This window comes from Ctenocephalides felis, unplaced genomic scaffold (genome assembly GCF_003426905.1).
Source record: "Ctenocephalides felis isolate EL2017-DRISC unplaced genomic scaffold, ASM342690v1 CF-g0.4_SCAFFOLD_03571, whole genome shotgun sequence".
In the NCBI taxonomy this organism is placed as follows: Eukaryota; Metazoa; Arthropoda; class Insecta; order Siphonaptera; family Pulicidae; genus Ctenocephalides; species Ctenocephalides felis.
The window spans coordinates 9,846,040-9,868,585 of NW_020539725.1; the positions used below are offsets into that span (position 1 = coordinate 9,846,040).

General features: G+C 28.7%; 1 protein-coding gene across 1 annotated transcript; it reads left to right on the plus strand.

The window, feature by feature from the left end:
* The first annotated feature begins 70 nt into the window (after window positions 1-70).
* LOC113385592 lies at window positions 71-10,412 on the plus strand. Its single transcript, XM_026623442.1, has 10 exons — window positions 71-220; window positions 350-553; window positions 2,171-2,332; window positions 2,427-2,612; window positions 3,009-3,270; window positions 3,774-3,950; window positions 6,220-6,485; window positions 6,812-7,045; window positions 8,418-8,615; window positions 8,784-10,412. The coding sequence occupies exons 1-10, from the start codon at window positions 71-73 to the stop codon at window positions 10,410-10,412; spliced, it is 3,468 nt and encodes a 1,155-aa protein (XP_026479227.1).
* Window positions 10,413-22,546: the final 12,134 nt, after the last annotated feature.

Consider the following 22,546-nt stretch of genomic DNA (forward strand, 5'->3'; position numbering starts at 1 on the left):
TTTGTCGAGATTTTTATACTAATAAACCTTTCTGCAAAAAACGCAACAGCAAGTATATGATGCACATATTATGAAGCCCATTAGAAAATATAATGAAAATAAAGTTACTTACCAAGAACTAAAAAGGCCAACTATTAAGAAAACTATTGTTAAACAATCACAAAATACTAAAGTTGCAGGATGTTATTTAGATCAAACAATATTGAAGGAGCAACAGAAGGTATTTATTTAGATCTAATTTATTTTAGGTTCATCTATGAGGTTAACTTTTATAATTATATTTTTTGCTAATAAATAGTTCTTTAAAATTATGTTTTGATTATTATTTTAATAATTTTAATTTTTTCAGGGAAATGAGATTTTAACAGATTCTGATGATGGAAAATTTGTAAATACAGACTTAAGAGGCGGGAAGGACATTGTTTGTGAAAAAGATCAAAATGAGAAGAAGAATATTTTAACTAGAAAGTCTTTTATTAAAAGATCTTCTTATTTTAGAAAAGACCGAGGAAAAGTTGCCGATGCTGATGTGGAATCAAGGAATGAAGAAGATGTGAGATTTAATATCCTTATTGTAATCAATGTGGATTTATCCTATCCAATTTGATTTCTTTATTTGTATTTATATATATATATATATATATATATATATATATATATTAGAGTGGTCCTTAAAATGGTCATTTTCGAATTTCCTTGCTCCCAGGGGCTCAAATGGTTCCAAATAGATAAAAAACAATTCTCTGAAAGTTTTAGCTCTTAATATTAACGTTAAGATAGAGCGCAATTCAATCAAAGTTTTGTATGGAAATAGCATGGAAAAATTTATTATTGGCTCTTAAACAGAAAATCAGAATTATCAACTTACAACAAATTACTTATATATAAGGCTGTGATCAAACCCGTGTGGACCTACGGATTACAACTTTGGGGTACTGCTAAAAAGAGCAATTTAAACATAATACAACGAGCACAAAACAAATTCCTGCGGCAACATGGATTCTCCACAAAGACACGGGTATACCTACAATTCAAGAACATATATCAATGTTTGCCTGTAATTATAAGAATAGAATTGACGCACATCCAAACCAACTAGCATGCAACTTATACCAGGAAGGCCAGCCGACCAGGCTCAAAAGGAAAATACCTCGAGATTTATTATAGTTTATTTTATAATTTATATTTTTTTTCCTCTATATTTGTCTTAGTTTTTTCTTTTTTATATATTAACTATAGTAGATACACCACTGGGCGTATGTGCTAATTTGTAAACAACCAATTGTAAACACTTGTCAGCATTCTCTGCTAAATATAATTATTTTTTATAGATTGCAGAATAAAAATAAAATAAAAAAAAAAAAAAAAAAAGATGTAATTTAGCGAACAAGTGAATGATAAAACTCATTCATTTGTCGCTAAGTTATACCTAAAACATTTTTTTTAATTTTCAAAATTTTTTACATGCTCTTTCCGTACGAAGTTTGATTGAATTGTGCTCTATCTAAACGTTAATATTAAGAGCTAAAACTTTCAGAGAATTGTTTATCAATTTGGAACCATTTGAGCCCCTGGGAGCAAGGAAATTCAAAAATGACCATTTTAAGGACCACCCTAATATATATATATATATATATATATATATATATATATATATACAGTAAAAACACGTTTATCCGACCCTCAGTTATACGAATTTGCGATTTTCTGGACTATCAATCTCGATTGATATATATGTACATACCAGCAAGTCGATTGTATTTTATATAAACCATTAAATTTATTACCTACTTATTTTATGATTACCAAATGCAAATTACCTAATGCATTTTGTAAACAAATTATTCATACATACGTACCAATACAACTATTTTATTTCATGATTAATGCTTAATTTAATTGGAAGAAAATATGTATGTACGTACGTAAGTGTTGATTTCTTAATAAACATTGATTTTTGTTGATATCTATCTACGTATTTGTTATTTTTAATAAACACATAACAAAATTCTTCATACATTTGGTTATCCTGATTTTTTATTATTCGAATGCCTATTGAATTAGTCCGGTTAATCTAGTTTCTACTGTATATATATAGAAATGTTTCTATTAGAGCAATATAAAAAGGTTAAATTAAATAATGCATTTAATCTATTTTGTTTTTTTTTAGTCTACATTACTACATGGTTTGCTGTTTGTCAATGAAGCACGAGGTTTAGAACCTCAATTATTACCACAATCTTATTGTCTTGTAAATCGTGGCCTGTGTCCTGGAACTGGTGGTTCAAGTAAAAACATAATGTGTGATGGAAAATATTTTCAATATTTAGAGGTAAAACTGACTTTATAGCTTCATTTATATTGCTTTTTATGTTTCTTTTTTTCTCAATTTTTTCTTATAATATTTTGGAATACTTTTTTTGTAGACTTTTCCATTACTTTGTAATAAAGCATTAATGGAAAGATGTCACAGTGGACATCTGATTATAGAAATTTGGTTGAAAGGACCAGGTCCCGCACAAAAATTGGTGGGAGTAGCTAGTCTGCCTTTACATGCATTCTTTGTGGCGTACCATGATGCTAATATGGTACGATATTTGGAGAAAGTCAAGGTACTATTTTAGATGCTTTTTATTATCAATTGTTATTACATAGACTTTGTTATTTATGAAAGAAAAGTTATTTTTTAACCCAAAAGAGCAGTTGTTTTTAATTGAAGGAGTATTTTTGTGATTATGACATTTGCATGTTTTATCTTAAGAGTGCTTGCATGACCTTAAAAAATGCAAAAGATCTCTTAAAGATAGTTATTATTCATTCTGTTTTCAATACATTGTATTGATCAAAATTCAATTTTTTGATTTGGAAAAAGATTATAGACTCACTTAAATCTTTTTTTAATGAGATGTGTAACTTTATATTATATATATATATTATATATACATGTATATATATATATATATATATATATATATTGCTATTTGAATAGTAAAATTATTGTTTTTCAGTTACCTGTTATTTCTGTGGATGGATGGATACCTCTGCTATCACCAATATCTGGTACGGTTTCTGGAGAAATTCAAGCTTTATTAGCCATTGGTACAGAAAAGCAACTAGAAGAATTAAGAACGTCTAGAAATTTAAAACCAGATATTGTTCAAATGTTAGATGATTCTCTAAATTCACCTCATCAAAAGCATCATTCAAAATCTAACAAAAAATCTTCTAAGCATGAGAAGAAACATTCGAAAGTTTTAAGTTGCACTATAGGTAATTGATTCTACTTCAATGCTTATTCTTTTTTTAATAAATTGCATTTTTTTTACTGTATAAAATTTCAGTTAAATTTATTAAGAAAACAGAATTACTCTCAATTGAAATCAAATATATGAATTTTTTAATGTATATTATTAGTGGAAATAAGTTTGGTACAATATCTTTTGGTTTAGGAAAATGAATATTTATATAGCCCATACAGATTATATGATTCACACATTTAAATTTGTTCTTGCTATCTTAATTTTCATTTTTCAATTATCAAATAAATCTACAAATTAAATTTATATGTAAAATTCATAATATAGTTATTTACATTACTGTCAAAATCAACTAAATGATTTAGATCATACTTTTAGTTTTCTTAGACTTTTGTCAATAATAGTTAGTGGTATTTGAGCCTTCAATTTTTATAGTACATAGCATCAAGCTTTAATTTAATTGTTATATAATTTTATACTATCATTATTTAATATATTTGACTTTCATCTTCGCAGGTGTAAACACGTCACCTATAGTAGTTAGGCAGTTTGCTACTAGTATATCTGACATTAACTCCGAGTTTCCTCAATCATCATCTACAAATGAGGAAGTAAATCAAAAAAATTATAATACAGTATATACCCAAACAACAACTGATGCTAATATGCCAACTGTTCTAGAGGAATCAGTGAGTAAATTTCTTTTTTGTTACTAAAAATAAAATTGAATAACAGATATTTTTATGATACCCATTAAAAATAAAATAATTGAATGGCTTTATTGACTGCTTAAAATTTGTTACCATTTCTCAAAATGAGCAGAGAAGGATCTGTAATAATTACTTATTTTGCATTTCATCAAAATATTTGTTTTTGAAACAACTATTTTTGTTTAGCCGTTTTGCAACTTCATGTAAGTCAAAATTGTGATCGTTTTTTAACTTCCCGAAGGATAAGTTTATGTTTTCATCAAAAAATCCGATTCGCTAATTTTATTTTTTGTTGTTTCAAGCCATTCTAAATCAAATGAGATTAAATTTGGGAAAAGTATGTGTGTGTGTATGTGAACAGATTTTTTGTCGTAAATGGACGATTTCTCAAAAACGGCTGGATCGATTTCAAAATTTTAAAAGCCATTTGATGTATCTCGATGAGGACAAGCGTTTATTAATTTTGTCGCGAGGATCAGCCAAGCTGTTCCTTTGTAAATAGCAGAAAAGTGAAAAAAATTTCGTCCACGTTTTAGCCCGCAATTTTGAATCGATTTGAAAATTCAAAAACCGTTCGGAAGATATTGGTTGGGATGTTGGAAATCGTCATGATCAGTTTTTCGTAAAGATCGGCCTGTGCCGTTTTCTTGTAATAAAGAATTAAAAAAAATTGTCGACGATTTTTATGATGTTTTTGTTTTTGACGATAATACCATTGTCTTATAGAATTTTAAAAATTCGTCAAAGTTTGCAAATAATAGTATCGTTTTTTTTGGCGTTTGTCAAAATTAGAACTTTCATCGACGTTTGCTTAAAAACGCCTGAACCAAAAATTTAAAAGTTATTCGATGTATTTCGATGTGGATTATATTTTATCAGTTTTGTGCGACGATCGGCTGAGCCGTTTTTTTGTAAATAGCAGAAACGTGAAAAAAATTTCGTTCACGTTTTAGCTCTCAATTCTGAATCGATTTTAAAAAATCAACAACTGTTCGAAAGATATTGATTGGGAATGATACCGATTAGTTAGCTAAAAATCTACCGGGCTGTTTTCTTGAAATTTACTGTTGCAAAAAAAATTTGCCGATTTTTATGAAATCTTTTTTGGCAATAAATATTTGACAATAGATATCATGGTCTTATAAAATATACTAAAATGTTACAACCCTACGACAAATAGTTTAATTTTGAAATTTCATCAAAGTTTGAGAAATATTATAGTATTAAAGTTACTTTTGTGTGCGATGAGTCAAACATTATCAATTCAATAAAATTTTAAATACCTTTAAGATACTATCGTGTCTGTGCAATATAATTAATATTTTAATTACATTATTAATATTACACACTAATTACAAATATTAATATTTACAGTTAATTTTAATGTGTTTGAAAATTCTATTCGTAATCGCAATGTTTAGATTTAATTGAAAGCGATAACTTTTGCTTAATATATACACACAGTATTTTCTAAATGCGCGGTCGATTATTCAATATTTTAATTCATTTTCATATTTAACCCTTTCCACTCGCAAATTCCGAGATTTATATGAATTTTGCCGCCGGAGTGACGGCATTCGAGTCGAAAGGGTTAAATCACTTTTTGTAGGACTATAATATTTTAGTATGTACATTATGACCAGGTACTATATCGCCATATAGAGTTTTATCAAAATCGTCGAAAAAAAATTTAACGGTCAATTAAAAAAAGGCTTGACCTGATTTTCAAGTGATATCTTTCGAATAATTCTTGAATTTTCAAATTTGATTCGGGTTTTCCGTAAACTCTAGAGAACTAAAACAAGTACATAGCAAACGGCTTTTCAACTTATGAGTTTGATTTAGCCGTTTCTGAGAATCATCAAAAAAGTTTAATAAAAGTCGTTAAAAAACATCGGCTCACATGCACACACATACACTTACTTTTTCTAAATTTGACCTCATTTGATTCAGAATGACATGAAACGTTTCCTTCGGGAAATTAAAAATTAGGCTAAAAATTTATCTACAATAAAATTTTTATTGAGTTCATTATATTATTAATGTTGCTGATGATGAGTTGTACTTATCAATTACATTTTTTTAGGAATCTATAACTGACACCAAAAGTTCTAATGCCATACCTTTGAGGAAGCCTAATTCCTTTGGCAATCTATCTACTTTTGTTTCACAACTAATGCAAAATATACCACAAAATTCTTCATTTTTGACTAATTTTGAAATGGGCCTATGTTCTGAAAAATCTTCTGCAGAAAGTGCTCCAAGGTTGAAACAGACTTCAGATCTTTTAGCAGAATTGCAAAGAGCTTTAGAGCATGTACCTCAGGCTTTTGCTGCTGGTTCAGATGACGGAATGAATCAAAGATCAAGTGATAATAATGTAACTGAAAATCATGCTGATGGTCTTGTTGAAAATGAATTAAATGAAGTATATGAAGTTGATGAAACAAGAAGTAGTGAGTCTATTGAGTGTTTTAAGGCATCGATAGAAGTGGAACAAGCTTTGCGTTTGGCTGTGGTTAGTTCATTTTCACATAATTCTCAAAACGTTTTTGTCTGATAAATTTGAAAACAATATTAGAAAATATGGAATCTTCGAAAATGCTTTATTCCATTACATTTTCAATCAAACGATTTAATATTTTTCAATTCTGTCATAATTCTAAATATATTCATAATTCATAATTCTAATATATTCATAAGTCATAATTCTCTAAATATATTCATAATATTATTCATAGTTCATAGTTTAGAGTCATCAAAACTTTTATTACTATAAATATATTCATTTCTATATTTAAAAATGTAATAATTTTTATCTGAATTTAATTATGCTTACTCCAGATTACTTCAACCACCAAAAAGTGTCATAAGCGAAGCAAGTGCAAAACTAAAGTGAAAACTACTGAAATTGCACCCAGTACGTATGTAACGTTTCCTGCCATAGTTTGTAGAAGTTGCTCTATGGTGCAAGCACCAGAAGGACCAGTAGTAGCAACTAATGTAGTTCCCAATACATGTAATCCAACTTGGAAGCAGAAGTTTGATGTTGCCTTACCTGTGGATCTACTTAAAACGGTATGTTTTTAGTAATAGTCTTTTAACTTCCCTTAGGGTAGTTATAGCAATGAGCCCAAAATCGAAAATAAATTTTTTTGCATTTCTCAACGTTTTGAAGGTTTCTGAACATTTTGGCATACCTCAGAAAAAATAGATGTGTGTGTGTGTGTTTCGTGTGTCCGCATTTTTTCGTTCACGTTTTTGGGCACCTGGATCAACCGATTTGAGTAATTCAAAAATTCCTATTGACTTTTGAGCACATTGAGGGAGATGTGCTGATTAGTTTTTGGCAAAGGCAGGTCCAGCAGTTACTGAGATAAAGAACAGAGTGTAGAAAATAGAAATAGTTTTTGAGAGAACAGAATACCCTATTTGAATGTTCTAAAAAACATTCATTTTGTAATGATTGTGAGAAGAGGTGATTAGTTTTTAGCAAAGGCAGGTCCAGCCATTTTGAAGATACAGAGCTAAATATGCAAAAAGTGGCAGTTTTTGAGAGAACTAAGCGTCCGATTTGAATTATTCAAAGAACTTTCTGCTTGTTTCAACAAAATAATTTTGGAAAATAAAATTTGTTTGTAATTTTTTTCTCATAAATTTTTTTTTTCAAGAATTTTTTTTGTATATCGAAAATAATTCAGATTTTAATTTTAATTCTGATCTAATATACTTCAAACAAATAATTTTAACTTTGCAATTCAGTTTATATAATTCTTATAAATATTAGACAATGTTACAATATTTATAAAAATCTATTCGAAACATTTAATATTCTTCGATCATTTCGTTACGGTACAGGAAGTTTCTGCAATTTGCCTTAAAGCATGATGCCATACACCACTAGTTAGTAATAGTTTTAGTGTAATATATATATATTAAATATTTCTAGGCTAGGAATGTAGGCAAGAAAAATATGCTAAATAAAAGCACTTTATTCGTAACGGTTATGTCGCGGTTCTTCTGTAACATCTAATTGTTTTATCTCGCTTAAAATTTTATGGTTTCTTATTATATGTATATATATATATATATATATATATATATATAATGCTGAATTCTCTTTTATTCTCTCTTATCATATTATGTAATCTAAAGACTTCCAATTGAAGGTCTATCGTTGCCTTTATCTCATAAAACACAAGCAATACTATTGCTGAGCGACATGGCGCGTTCTATTTAAACTATTCGGTATTTGGCCGAATAACCAAAAAGGTGCCGAATAAGCCGAATACCGAATGTTCGATGCAAGTCTACTTCATATCCAATATTTCTTAAGCAAATATTTTTTTCCAAAATGAAAATATTCTAATAGTTAATTAAACTCAAGCATTCATCCAGCCTTTTATAATAAAATTTTGGAACTGAATCTAAGTTTAGATATTTGTTCCAGGATCCAAAGCAGTTGGTGTTCAAAATTTGGCGTAAAAGAGGATCAAACACAAATATCGATTTAAATGCAGTGCCAGTATCAGATGTAGTTATTGGTTTTGCAGTTGTTGATTTGTCCACTTTGCTTTCTGGTCTTCCATCTATTTGTGGCTGGTTCAATATCACCGACGTCGGAAACCGATGCAATGGCCAAATAAAGGTATTTTATTATATAATTTTTCTGGATTATTCTAAGTGGAGTAACATCTAACTGGAAATTGTATTATATTGAAATTTATAATTTGAGTTTTGAGTTGCATTAAGTATTTTAGTAATAAGTTGAAACAACCATTGTTCTATAAATTACATAAATATTTTTATTTTACAGATAAGCATCACCCCATTAGAAAATCTTGATAAATTCATCAATGATTCATCATTTTGTTGTAGTGATAATGATACTATTCATAGTTTCAATTCCTCTAATGATGACAAGGTAACATTAGTTAGACTAACAAAATCCAAAGAGAAAATGATGGAAATGCTAGAAACAGCAAAATCTAAATTATATGGATTTGATCAATCTGAGTGCATGGATATAAATGAAACAAGCGCACATGAGGTTGAAGTAGATCATAATATTAATATTGGACAAGTGGCTACTAACAACGCAGATGTGAATTCGAATATGGGAAGTGGATCGCCCAGTTTTAGATTATCAAGTAATCCTTGTGACAATGAATATCAGCAAAATCAACAAAATGTAACGCCCAATATATATTCTAATTTTTATCATAATACTATAAATGAGCATTATTCATACCAAACTGTTCCAAGGCCAGAAGACGCTGTTTCGTCTATGAACCAATCAATAATAACAGATATACTAAATCATAATCCTAACCAAGGGGAAATAGATGATGATACTTTAAATACTACTTCTTTAAGCCGAGTTTTAAAGAGAAAGTTTACAGAATTACATGAGATTACTCAAAGACTTCGGTCCCGATTGTTAGATGTAACAAAAGATGATGATGATGAATTTGAAAGGGATCTTAATACCGTTAGCGATGAAAAAGAATATGGTATTAGGCCTGAAGATTTTGAATCCTTAGCTAAAGCAGTACCAGATACACCTCATGAAAATGAAATGCCAGAGGATGAAAACAAATTTGAGAATTTAGCAAACAACTACCAAAATTTATTAGCAGTAAAACAAAGTTATGTTCAGAAAAGTGTAGATGAGATAGATGTGGATGCTATCCAGAAAGAATTAGCTGCAAATAGAGACATATTGTCACAAAGAAAGTGCAACATAAATTCTTTGTTGCAAAAATTGACTTTACTTACAAATCCTCTTGATAATCCACCACCTGAGAAGCATGTGAAATTTAATAGTGATGTTGAAGTACTTCATAATGAATCCAGCAATATATTTGAACTTATACCTGGATCAGAATTTAATGCCGAATCTCAATCTATGCAACATAGTCCTGAAGATGATAGTTCTATAGAATCTGAAAGCACAAGCAAATCTGGGTCCTATCAGTGTAAATCTCCAGAAGAATTGGAAACTGTTGATCAATTTGAAGAAAATTTAAATCATTCAGGAAAATTCCATAGCAGTTCCCAATATAAATATTCATCTGAACAATATGCTGATTCTAGATTCAATGGTTCCAGTTTTCCACGAGTAGCAAGTGCAGGAATACTTAAACATCCTTCTTTTGAAAGAAGAAATGAAGTCATTATGGATCGAGTTTCTGCTCCTGAAACGAATTCAGTACAAAATTCTTCTGATGAGGCCGAAGAAGAACAATCAACATCCAGGACTGTTGATTTAGATGTACGGGATGTTATTACAAATATTCTCAAGATTACAGAAATGTGTCCTAATATCAGTAAAGATACAGGTTTAGAAGATGTTTCATCAAGAAAATCAAACTCTAGTACAGATGAAGGTGAGAAAAAAGATCAGGATACCACAGGTATTTATAGTGATTTTTGTGATTCGTGAGTCAACATTATCATTTTGTTCTAAGTTATTATATTTACATTGATGGAGATAGGAAGTTGAAATAATTATCATTATTGTATGATTTTTAACAGTGTGACATTAACTTTTCTTTCATTTTTCTATACTATACTATACTTTTTTTAATATCATGAAATGCTTTATCTCATTGGATTTTTGGATTTTGATTTATACAATGTTCATGAAAAATGAAGAAATGGTATAAATTATCACGCATTTTTTAAATATTTGCTATATTTGAGAAAAACTATATTGCTATAAAAGCAAATCATTATGAGATCATAGTTTTTTATATAAGGAACTGGAAAATTATGAATTCTAAACTTGAAGAATATGAGTATTTTGATTTAATTAGTTTTTTTTAGCATTTAATAACAAGCAAGTTTTTGTCGCTTTTTTATTTTCAAAAATCATCAGAATTATCTTAATTATAGCATAATATTATGTGCCACATTTACATATTTGTGTATATAGGGTGTACCAGATCTCAACGTCATGGTGATTGATCATAACTATCATGTAAAAAACTAGAAAAAACTTTATCTTACGTAGTTTGAAAATTATGAGCTTTTAATTGCAACCTAGAGCTTTGGTGAAAATTTGACCAATTTTCAGTTATTGTGGTTAATTTTTATTCATTTTGTTTATTTAAGCTTTGAATCCGTATTTGTAAATAACATTTTTAGGTGGAATTGCCAATTGCCCTAAGTTTTCAAGAATCAAGAATTTTATTGATCTATGAATTTAAAGTTTTCAAAACTGTCGACTTTAAGAGGCACACATTTTAAAAAAAATGCAAATAGGGTATTGACAAGTTTCAACAAAAGATGGGGCATTTATTTAATATTGTGAAATGGTAAAATACTTTTTGGTTTCGTAATAAAAAAAAATCAAGTAAAAAATGAAAGGTTAACATGGTAAGACCAGTACTTTTTTTCTAATTTTTTTGCATGATCGTTATGAAATACTTCCACCCCGTTTCGGCTTTACCCCTATATATATAGTGCCCGTAATCGGAAGTTTCGATTATTTTGTTAATTTTTCATATCTTTGATCGTTTTTTCTGCGGAAATTCATATTTTGTCTTTTTTGATATATTAAGCATTTTATTTTGAATTGATCGTTTTAAGGTAAGGTATTGAATGCAATATTTTGAGTATTTTGTTTTGCGCCAAAACGGCATTTCAAAATCCAAGAAAAATTCTCAAAAAAACTTTTATATAATGACTTTGAAATTTTTTTTAATTTATAAATTGCATTGCATTGCAGTGACGTTGCGCAAATAATTGTTTTTATTATTTATATGATTTAATATAAAATAGTTGCACTTTGTTGAATGTCTTTTCGTTTTTAATTCATGTGAGATGCAAAAACTGTTCTTTGTAATTAATTTCTCTCTTTATGATATCTTGCAATTTAAATTTACTATTCTAAATCATGAACAACATTTTTGATAAAATGTATCTAATATATGTTTGGCAGTTGTGCAGATTCTCGTAAAATAATGCTATTTCACCCTTTATTACTGCACATAATTAAATGCTTCAATGTCGAAATAAAATTTGGTCAAATAACTCTATAAGTGCATAAAAATTATGCATGAAGTATTAGTATGTTACTTTAAAAATTGGTGACGCATGAAGAGAACTTGCACTTGGCATTTTAAATATATGATTTTTAATAAGAATATATGATTTTGATAAGAAATAAGGGCAGAAGGTCATGAACAAGTTTCTATTCATTTCCAATTTTCAAATAGTTTTATGTAAATATTTATTATGTTAATTTCCATTGTATTTTCCGTAATCCCGAACCAATACCTTTATTTCAAGTATTAGATTATTACTGCATGCGACTGCAGCTTGCATGAATATAATAATGGTAACCTAATATTTTATTTTTTTCTTTATTTTATTTAAAATTTCAAGAAATATGTATAAACAGACTACTCGAAAAGTTAATAGCTGAAAGAATATGCATTTTTTGCAAGAATATAGTAATAACAAATATTTTAATTTTTTCAATATTTCGAAGGATTCTTTGATTTATTTCAAATTTCATGAAGTGTGATCAAACACCCGATTGCTAGAAAAGTTAATAATTCAATAATTTTCATAATTCTTTTTTTCAAAACGATTTCCGAAATGTTTTCGCAAATATTATATTTGTATAAAATACTGTATTAACACATAACAATATATTTTTGAGTAGGACAGACTGGATACGGTTGTGGCACTTTTTACCAGAAATAATTTTGTTAATATACCATCTAGCTGGGAGAAAAGTAAATTAAATGATAATTTGAGCATTTGTCTACGTGGAAATACTGAAATACTGTCCTTAAATACGATGGATTAGTCATAAAACATTTGTCTGCAATGAAATACTGAAATACTGTCCTTAAATACGTTGAATTAGTCATAAAACAAAATCATACAAGAAAATAAAAATAGGTTAAAAAACAAAAGCTATAAACACCAAAATGGTTTATAACCACTTTCATTATTAGACAACATTGCATAACATTGTAACACAACACAACATAATAATTTAAACAAAGTTTATGAATATAACCATGTATAGTAGAACATAATTTTCTAAACAGATCTAGAGAAAATAGTGAGTGGGAAAGCAATTCGGAGCCTAATTCATGTTTTCTTTTTGGCCATTGTTTTCACGAATTTGTGAATTGGTGCGTTCCCTGATAGAGCAGCACGATTTTCTTTTTCGACCTTCAAATGTTCCAATAACTTTGTACAATAGTCACTGTTGATGGTCTGGCCTTTTTCAAGATAGTTGATGAATATCATTTCTTACAAATCCCAAAAAACTGACGCCATAACCTTACCAGTTGATTGGCTGCATTTTCTCTCGTCATCGTGTTTAGTCCATTCGGCTGACTATCTATTCGACTCCGGAGTGTAGTGGTGAAGCCAGGCCATATCCATGGTGGCTTGTTTATGCAAAAACTCAGTTTTATTTCGATTAAACAGCTCCAAATACTCTTACGAATCATCAACTAACTATGCTTTTGGTCAATTGTGAGCTTGCGCGGCACCCATTTAGAACAGAAGTTTTTCCTATTCAATTATTTGTGAACGATATGTCCATCACGTACTATTGATATCTTTGGGTGTCAGCTATCTCAAGTAATGTTACTTTTCGCTTTACCAAAACGTTTCGGTGGACTTTTTTATATTTCCCGGTGTAATCAACTCAATTGGCCTTCCAGAGTGTTCAGCATCGTCAGTGTCTGTGTGGCCACGATTAAAATCAGCAAACACCTTCTTCGCCATCTAACTCGATTTGGAACAGTCCAGATAACACTTATCAAGCGATACTTTGGCAGCAATAGTATTTTTACCCATCAAAAATCAATGGTAAATCAACCCACGAAATTGCTTTGAATTCATGGTTTCAAAAACTCAAAAGTAGCGTCACTTGAACCTCTGTAACTTGTAAACAAATCGTTCGATTGTTATGAAATTCTGATATGTATCTTTTTAAAGTTGTTGTTTCTTACAAATAATATGGATGATTACATAGCTACATCATTTATGTGTTATCCTACGGACCTATTGAGTCTCAAAATCAGTATAATTTAGCTGTTGGTAGACTGCCACTAATGTACTCTGGCACAACCGTACCCAGTTTCTCTTTTTCAAAAGCTTATGCAAATAATATAAATTTCAGGATTTATATGTCGTTTTCAAAATTAATAAGAAATTAACATTCTTGCCATTGTGGAAAATTAATCTTATGTCTATATATATATATATATATATATATATATATATATATATATATATATATGCATTCTTTTTTTTCTCAATAAATATAGTCTCAAATCATTCGATTAGTGATCACAGGTTTTTTGTCCATATTTACTGTGTTTAACATATTATTAAATTTCTATAACCTCGTAATCTAAATATTTTCCGTTATGATCAAGGTTGTGTTTTGTGATAAACAAATCGAATACAATAGAAACAATAAATTTCTCGCTTACTAGAACCATATCGAATTATTTTAGTATTTATATTTTAGCGATAAATTTAATAATTGATGAAATATTGATATTTTTCTTGATGTTTTTAGAGTGAATGAGATCGAACTAATATGGATGCGAGAGAGAGGAAAGCCATGTTTTGTATATATATTTTATTTTTGCATTGCATTTTGTACATAATATTCGAGCACAGTTTTATACGGTTATATATTTGTGATTTTTACTGATGAAATAAAAATCGCCCAATAATTTATTTTTTAATTCTAGTATGTATGAGTATTAGTTGTATAAATATACTAACTTAAGTAATACCTAAAGAATATCATTATTTTTATATGCGTATTTTTTGTGTTCCTATTGGAAAGTATTTGCAAATACGTCTGAATGAATGAATTTGTTAATTAGTAATAAATATAATGTATTTTGCTCAATTGATACATACACTAATAATAAAGTTCATGTTAATAAATTATTAAGTAATTTTTTTTTTATAAAATTACTTCAATATTAGCATACTTAACATTTTTACGATCCACATTCAATAACTAACGGATATATTCAATAAATATTTTTATAAAATTAACTATAATATTCGATAAATACTGTCTATATACTTTATCAATTATTTTAGTTAATATTATATAAATCTTTAATAAATGATTTTGTAAACAATATCTTTGAGCATAGATGTTTACTTGCATGTTAGTAATTTTACCTAAAAAAAATTCGCGTTCCACTTGATTTTTAAAATTCTATGTATACTGAAATTATGTACCTTATAGCCTACTATAATAACTGTCCAAAATTTATAAAAAGAACACTTTTAGCTATTTAAATCATGTTTCAATTTACAAAATTAAATCCGAGATACTTATATTGTCTATTAATGGAAGATAAAATGAATTTATGATTATGTTTTCACTACATTAACACATTCACTGCTAATCTTGTGTTGCTCATACTTTTCCCTGTGCTGAACTTTAACCCTTTCCATTCGCGAATTCCGAGATTTATTTGTATTTTGCCGCCGTAGCGATGGTATCCGAGTGGAAAGGGTTAATATAAAATTTGTTTAATATAAAATAAAACCATTCTTCAAAGAGGTTAAACAGGACTGTTTGAAATAATTACTTCACAAAATTTCTATTTAGACCTTTTATTTTATTAAAAATACTAGTCTGAAGGGCTGGTTACTGATAACAGTCTCACGCAACATTTGCGTGCGCAGCAGCGAATGTGTTAAAACATACTCACATTATCGTTCATATCACGATATAAAAGCCTTTGGGTTATTCTCGTCATTTTTGTTTTTAAAGAAATCTATTTATATTATAACCGCACACAGTCTTTCCAGAAAACAGGTTTTAAATTCATATTTATGGTTAATTATTATAATCGTTGAAATAATATCTTTTCTGATAACCTATTTAGTTTCAAGAATATTTCATTGTGGGTCTTTTAGAAATTTGGATTATACTGAATTTTGATTACACTATTGGCTTGATCTCATAAATATTTTCTATTAATAATGAAATATCATCGAATAATCTTTTCCGAACAAAAGCAATCATCTGTTTTTGAACGTGAAATTAAAAACAAAGATCCTATTAACTATTACGTGTAAAAATGGATTTAAAAATATAGAATACATTAGTTTATCAAATAGGTAGATCCCGAAAATTTATCATCATACGCTTAAACTGTAGATATAATATAGCTGATGATTTCTAATTTATCCTATAAAAATAATGCTTTTGAATATCTACAGTCAGTGTACAATTTTCGGAGTATATGATTTTTATTGTTACAAGCTAAACTAGGACTTCAAGCTTATAATCCCATAATTGTTATTAATTCTTTAAACAACAATATTCAAGAAGAGTGAAGAGTCAATTATTAAAATTAATTTAAAATGCATTTTGATGGCGTAATTAAATGTTATACTTCTTTTTAATATTTTTGACCAATGAATGAAACCAGAACTACATGCCTAACAATATTTTAAAAATGCATAAAACGTTTAAAAAACACGAAAACCTCGTTTTAAGGTATAATTGAGGAAACCTGATAAAAGAGTATTTATCATCAAATAACCAACCAGTCTGGTTCGTTGTCTGGTTTTCCTATTAAAGCACCGTACCATAATGTTAAAGCTATCAGATGCTGACTGTTAAAAGTGCATAAAAGTATTGAACTCTTTACTATAAATTTGTTATTTTTACATTTAACGATTATAATTATATTTCATACATAGCTTATATAAAAGAACTTAAGATTATTTGTTAACATAATTTTCATGTTTCAATTTTCTACGTAAAATAAATATGTAAATTTTTCACTAAAATAAATATGTAAATTTTGATTGAACATTATTAACGTACCAATATTTATTTATTTGTAATAAATATGCCTTCACTCATCTTGTATGTTTATGTTAATATATATTTAATTTGATTCAATTCAACATTATAAATTTTAATAAAATCTTAGAAGTGTAAATGTTTATTGTGAGTGTTATATAAGTTACTGGAGAAATTTCTGTATATTTGGCGTGTAGTTCATTTTTAAATATCAAGTTATAATTGTAATATTTTATTGTATATTTAAAATATCAAGCAACCGATTACTTCGAATATAATTAATTTTTAATGCCTTTGAATGATCTAATAATGAAACAATAAAAAATGTATACGGTTAGATGTAAGCACTAAAGTTGATACGACTTAAACTTAATTAGTAAAAATAAGTATCTGTTGTTGTTGTAAATTTATGCGAAATAAACTGCAAATGTATATCATCAGTATATTTAATTAATTATCTTTTAATAAGTATTATAAATCAGCAACAAGTAATTACATTAGCAAGGAAAGTATCGGCTGAGGTACGATTCTAAAGTATATTTTTTTCTGATTTCCTTTTTTGTCATTAGCCTGATGGCTGCAGTGGTGCCATTATGTTGATGCATGAAGGAACAGTCTCGTAATCTCTGGAAAACGATATTGTAATATTATTATTCTTAAGAAAGTAATATGGTTCACTATGGTCAGATTTTCAGAAAGCGGAAATACGGACAAAAAAGTAAATATAAACTAAATAACACATTGGCTAGTCTTAGAAACGTTTCAGCGGCTGTATAACATTAAGAAAGCCATAATGTAATCTTTTTGTCAGATGTTGATCGTCATTGTCACAGTATTGTCATTGTCGTATTAATCAGTTCAAATGTATATCGCGTCTTCAAAAGTTTATTTGGAGGATTTTCATGTTTTTTGCGAATTTATTTTTTGTAATTTGTAATTATTAACTTCCCGGAGGAGAAGTTTATAATTTATGTGTTCATCAAAAAATCCTATTCGCTAATTTTATGTTTTCTCGACGTTTCAAGCCATTTTGAATCGAATGAAACCAAATTTGGAAAAAGTATGTGTGTCTGTGTATGTGAACAGAATTTTTACTGTAAATCGACGTTTGTTCAAAAACGGCTGGACCGATTTTAAAAGTTTAAAAGCCAATTTTGCGCGATAATCAGCCAAGCTAATTTCTTTGTAAATCGCAGAAAAGTGAAAATATTTTAGCCCACGTTTCTGAATCGATTTTGGGAATTCAAAAACTGTTCGAAAGATATTGGTTGGGAATCGTGCTGATTAGTTTAGGTAAAGATCGGCCGGGCCGTTTTATTGTAATAAAGTGTTGAAAAAAAATTTCTCGACGATTTTTTATGATTTTTGCAGTAGGTATCATAGTCTTATAGATCATACTAAAATATTACGTCCTTACGACAAGTTGCTATTTTAAAAATTCTTCAAAGTTTGTAAAAATTAGTATCGTTTTTTTGGCATTTGTTAAAATTAGACCTTTTATCGACGTTTGCCCAAAAACGTCTGAACTGATTTCAGAAATTTAAAAACCATTTGATATATCTCGATGAGGGTTATGCAGTTTGAGCTTTTGGCAGTTTTGTACGACGATCTACATAATTTTCACAATAGCAGAAAAGTGAAAAAAAATTGTCCACGTTTTTTCTCTCGATTTTGAATCGATTTTGGAAAAGCGAAAACTGTTCGAAAGATATTAGTTAGGAATGATACTGATTAGATGTTTTAGATGAAAATCTACCGGGCCGTTTCCTTGTAATTAACTGTTGAAAAAAAAAAGGCGATTTTGATGGAACTTTCTTTTTTTGGCGATATATATCATGGCCTTATAGAACTTACTGAAATATTACAGCCTTACGACAAGTAGTTTAATTTTAAAAATTCATCAAAGTTGAGTAGTTTCTTTACGCTTGTTAAAATTAGAATTAGACGATTTACTTGATATAACGATATAGAGTACTTGGTCTTTATGAACATACTAAACCATGTCCTGCGGAAACTTTCAGAAAATACTTCAAGCTTTAACGTGTTTGTTCGTTTTCAATAATGTGTAATAAATCCACTAGGAATACTTTTAATCGCTCATGAATTATTTTATTTTTTATTAAGTCGTTTATTTACACATATCGAGAAGTTCATGTAACTTGCCTCGAGGCAAAATACCAATACCAACTAGTTTCTTATTGAAATCAATGATCTTGTATATACTAGTGACTTTGATTAATTTTATTACAATTATCAGTTGGTGTAATATTGATTGTATTTTGCATTTTTGTTGACTTTCAATTTGACAAAATGTCATACAATGGACTAAATAATATAGTACTATTTTGGAAGAACTATATACAGAGTAGTTCACTCAAGGCCAAGAAAAAAGAAAATTGAAACCTGTAAAAGTTCATTAGTCTCTAAATTTTTCTCCAACTACTTCTTAAAACCGACCAAGGAATCCACCGGTAATAAGAAGAGACTTGCAAATATAGTAAAAACCTTTTTTTATCCCCTAAGCCCACTGAAGATGGGTTACGATATATGACTTGTTACCTTTGGACTCATGCGTCATGTGCTGATGTTCCAAAGAGGACCAAACAATTTATTTGTGAACTATCTTTTTAAATTTAGTATCTCGGTATGATCTTACCTTACATTTTTTCCGTACTAACTTATATGGACAAAATCGTTTTTGTAAGTTGTATTTTTCCTTAATAAATATGTTATAGTCCCTGCCTAATTAAAAAGACTATGTTATTGGTAGTCAGTGAATTTAAGTTGAGTAAAAACTATCGAGACTGGTTATAATATCAATAAATGGATAATTATCATCAACAAAACAAATCACCATGTTCTTTTGTCTGCTTCCCCTTAGTTGGGCCCGTTGGGTCCAAGTAACTTTGTGATTTGATAAAACTGTACTGGACCTCACTATGCGTTATCTATAAATTCATATAAAAATAATTTTTAAACTTAAAAAAATACTTTGAACTGTTTCAATTCCTCATCGCTGAAGACAAGGTGTTCTTCTGGTTCACTTCTAATGCATTTCATGCATATAAACGTATTCGGAAGAGTCAGATGCTTGAAGTAGTCCCCAACTGGTGTTGCACCACATACCTTCAAAAACGAAATCATATTTGAAATTTAATGACAAACGAATGAAAATTTACTCCAAATGTGTAAGATATAGATGCTTATATTTTTCACTTTAGAATACCTTGCACAAATCTAAGTTTTCTGGAACGCATTTGCATTCAACGGCTATTATTGGGCATCTTTTGCCTCCAAATGATTCCTGCATCACCACACCATAAGGAGCACTTTTGTCTGGTATATTGTACGTATTTGCGCTACATTAGAAAAACAAATATTCAAGAAAATATTCATAGAAATAAAACAATAAAAATTTAAAAGTAGAAAATGGTATAAGATTATCAAAAGATTTATATAAAAATTAATTGATAAAGCTGATAAATTTAGTTTAGAGATTTTTCCTCGATCTAATGACTTATTTACTTACGCTGGATTTTCATTTAATGTTTCTTGAAATCTGCAACTGCTCGTATTGAACGGATGTTTCAATTGTGAAAATTTCATTGTAGACTTTCTTACATTATAATGTGCAGGGCCTGGACGTTTCTCTACCCGTTCGCTTCCTTCTCTATTGGCAGTGTAAATAAAAGCGCTGCATCCTCTTTTATTGCCGGGCTTAAAACAAGTTTATAAAAGTGTAAAATTATCACTATTTTTTGTTCATAATTAAAATAATATTCGTGGTGAGGTAATCATCATCATTATAACGTTTATTATAAATAAATAAGTATGTATTTAACTAGTTTTCATTATTAGGTAATATATATAAATAAAATATGCTATTAATTTTTATTTAATTACCTTAGACTGTAAATTATAAAGGGCACCAGAACGTTCTTGTTTATAGGTGTAAGGGCCAATATTTGTATAGTTGTCTTTTACATATCTTCTCATAAAACTATTCATGAATTTTGGTTCCATGGGCAACGTGACCCTTTCCGACGACATCCCAAAACATATTTTGGCTTTTTCGGCTTGCTTTACGACGTATTCAAAATCTAAATTGAATGAAGATTTTAAAATTGATACAATCAATAATTAACTTAATAATTATACAATTGTAATTTAAATTAACTTATATTTTTATTAACATGTCCTTAACAGTTATTATTACATTTATATTAATGGAATAATGTAAACCCATTGTTTATGTTAAATCAACTTCGCTTAGGGTAAGTTATAGTATTCGCAAAAAATTCGAAAATTTTTTTTTATATCTTTACGTTTAAAGGGTTTCTGAAATTTTGGCATACTTCAGAAACATCGTGTGTGGGTGTACGAAAACAAATATTCGTCGACGATTTCGGGAACACTGATCAACAGATTTGAATAATTCAAAAAACATTCGATTCCAATTGATGGGAGGACGTGCTGATTAGTTTTTGGCAAAGGCACGTACGGGGCAATAAGTTCAAAAATCGCAATTCAGGTTTTGAGAGAACGGAGTGTCCAATTTGAATGATTTAAAAAGCAAAAAAAAATATTTGTATTGACGAAATGAGGAACTGATAAAATTTTTGGAAAAGCAGTGCCAGCGGTTTCGGAAATCCAATAAAAATTTTGAAAAAATTATCATGGACATATCAAAAAAGTTTTTTTCAAAATTTTCAATATTTAATTTTTTCATGATTTTCAAAAAAAAATTAAAGCTTTTTCTAAAAATCTAATTTTTGGTATTGGAAGTTCCAGCAATTTGCTTTAAGGCCCAATGCCATGCACCACCAGTCTAAAATTATAATTTCACTTAATCGTCATTTTTCAATGTGTTCATTCACCTGTATCATAATCATCGTCCAAATTGTGATTTTTATTAGAAGTAGCGCTTTTTACCATTATATAATGTTACTATATTATAAAATCTTCTGATTATAAATTCGAAAGTATTTATATATTTTCCATCAAGATTTCATCACAACTTATTATTATGAACATTATTTGTGAAACATTTCAAACGGAGACGTTGTTCGATTGACATTTCTTTACAAACTAAATTATCCTTCGCGAACACGACTTACAATAATGAAGAACATACAGGGTAGTATGTATATACATATATAATAAAATCCCTCGGCTAGTATCTCTAGCTAGTATTGTTCTTTTTTCAGTTTATTTTTAAATTACGAAACGATTTCTGCTTAGGAGTACAACCTGAAGAAAATCGACGTTTCTGTTCGACTTTTGTACTGTATTGGCCAGATCATAGTTATAGTAACTTAATAAATTAATTCAAGAAATAGGGAAAATTTTATGCTTTCGCCAGAAAATCCAGTTTTCCAATATCATGTTTTCTGGACGTTTCTAGTCATAAATAGATTAAATTAATTTAAAATTTCGTCAATATTTTCACAAATTGGTTGATTAGTCTTGTGATTGGCAGAGCCGTTTCGTTAGAGTTTGCAGAAAAACGCAAACAATTTTGTCCATGTTTTCGAAAAAAAATCTGAATTGTATTTGAAAATTAAAAAAATGATCGAAATATATCAGTTGTGAATCGTGCTAATGAAATTTGAAATTTAATGAAATCGTGTTAATAAAATCGTGAAATGAGTTATTGTTGAAACAATTTTTTTTGATCAGTTTACTGTACGTAGTGGCAAATCGCATAGTATAATCGAACAATATGAAATATTATAGGCCTACGACAA

Bases quoted from the DNA above. Each gene is read 5' to 3' on its own strand.
- LOC113385592 (XM_026623442.1), top strand. From the start codon at position 71: ATGAAGCCCATTAGAAAATATAATGAAAATAAAGTTACTTACCAAGAA. The intron at 221-349 runs GTATTTATTTAG...TAATTTTTTCAG, and splicing joins TATTGAAGGAGCAACAGAAG to GGAAATGAGATTTTAACAGA. The intron at 6,486-6,811 runs GTTAGTTCATTT...TGCTTACTCCAG, and splicing joins AAGCTTTGCGTTTGGCTGTG to ATTACTTCAACCACCAAAAA.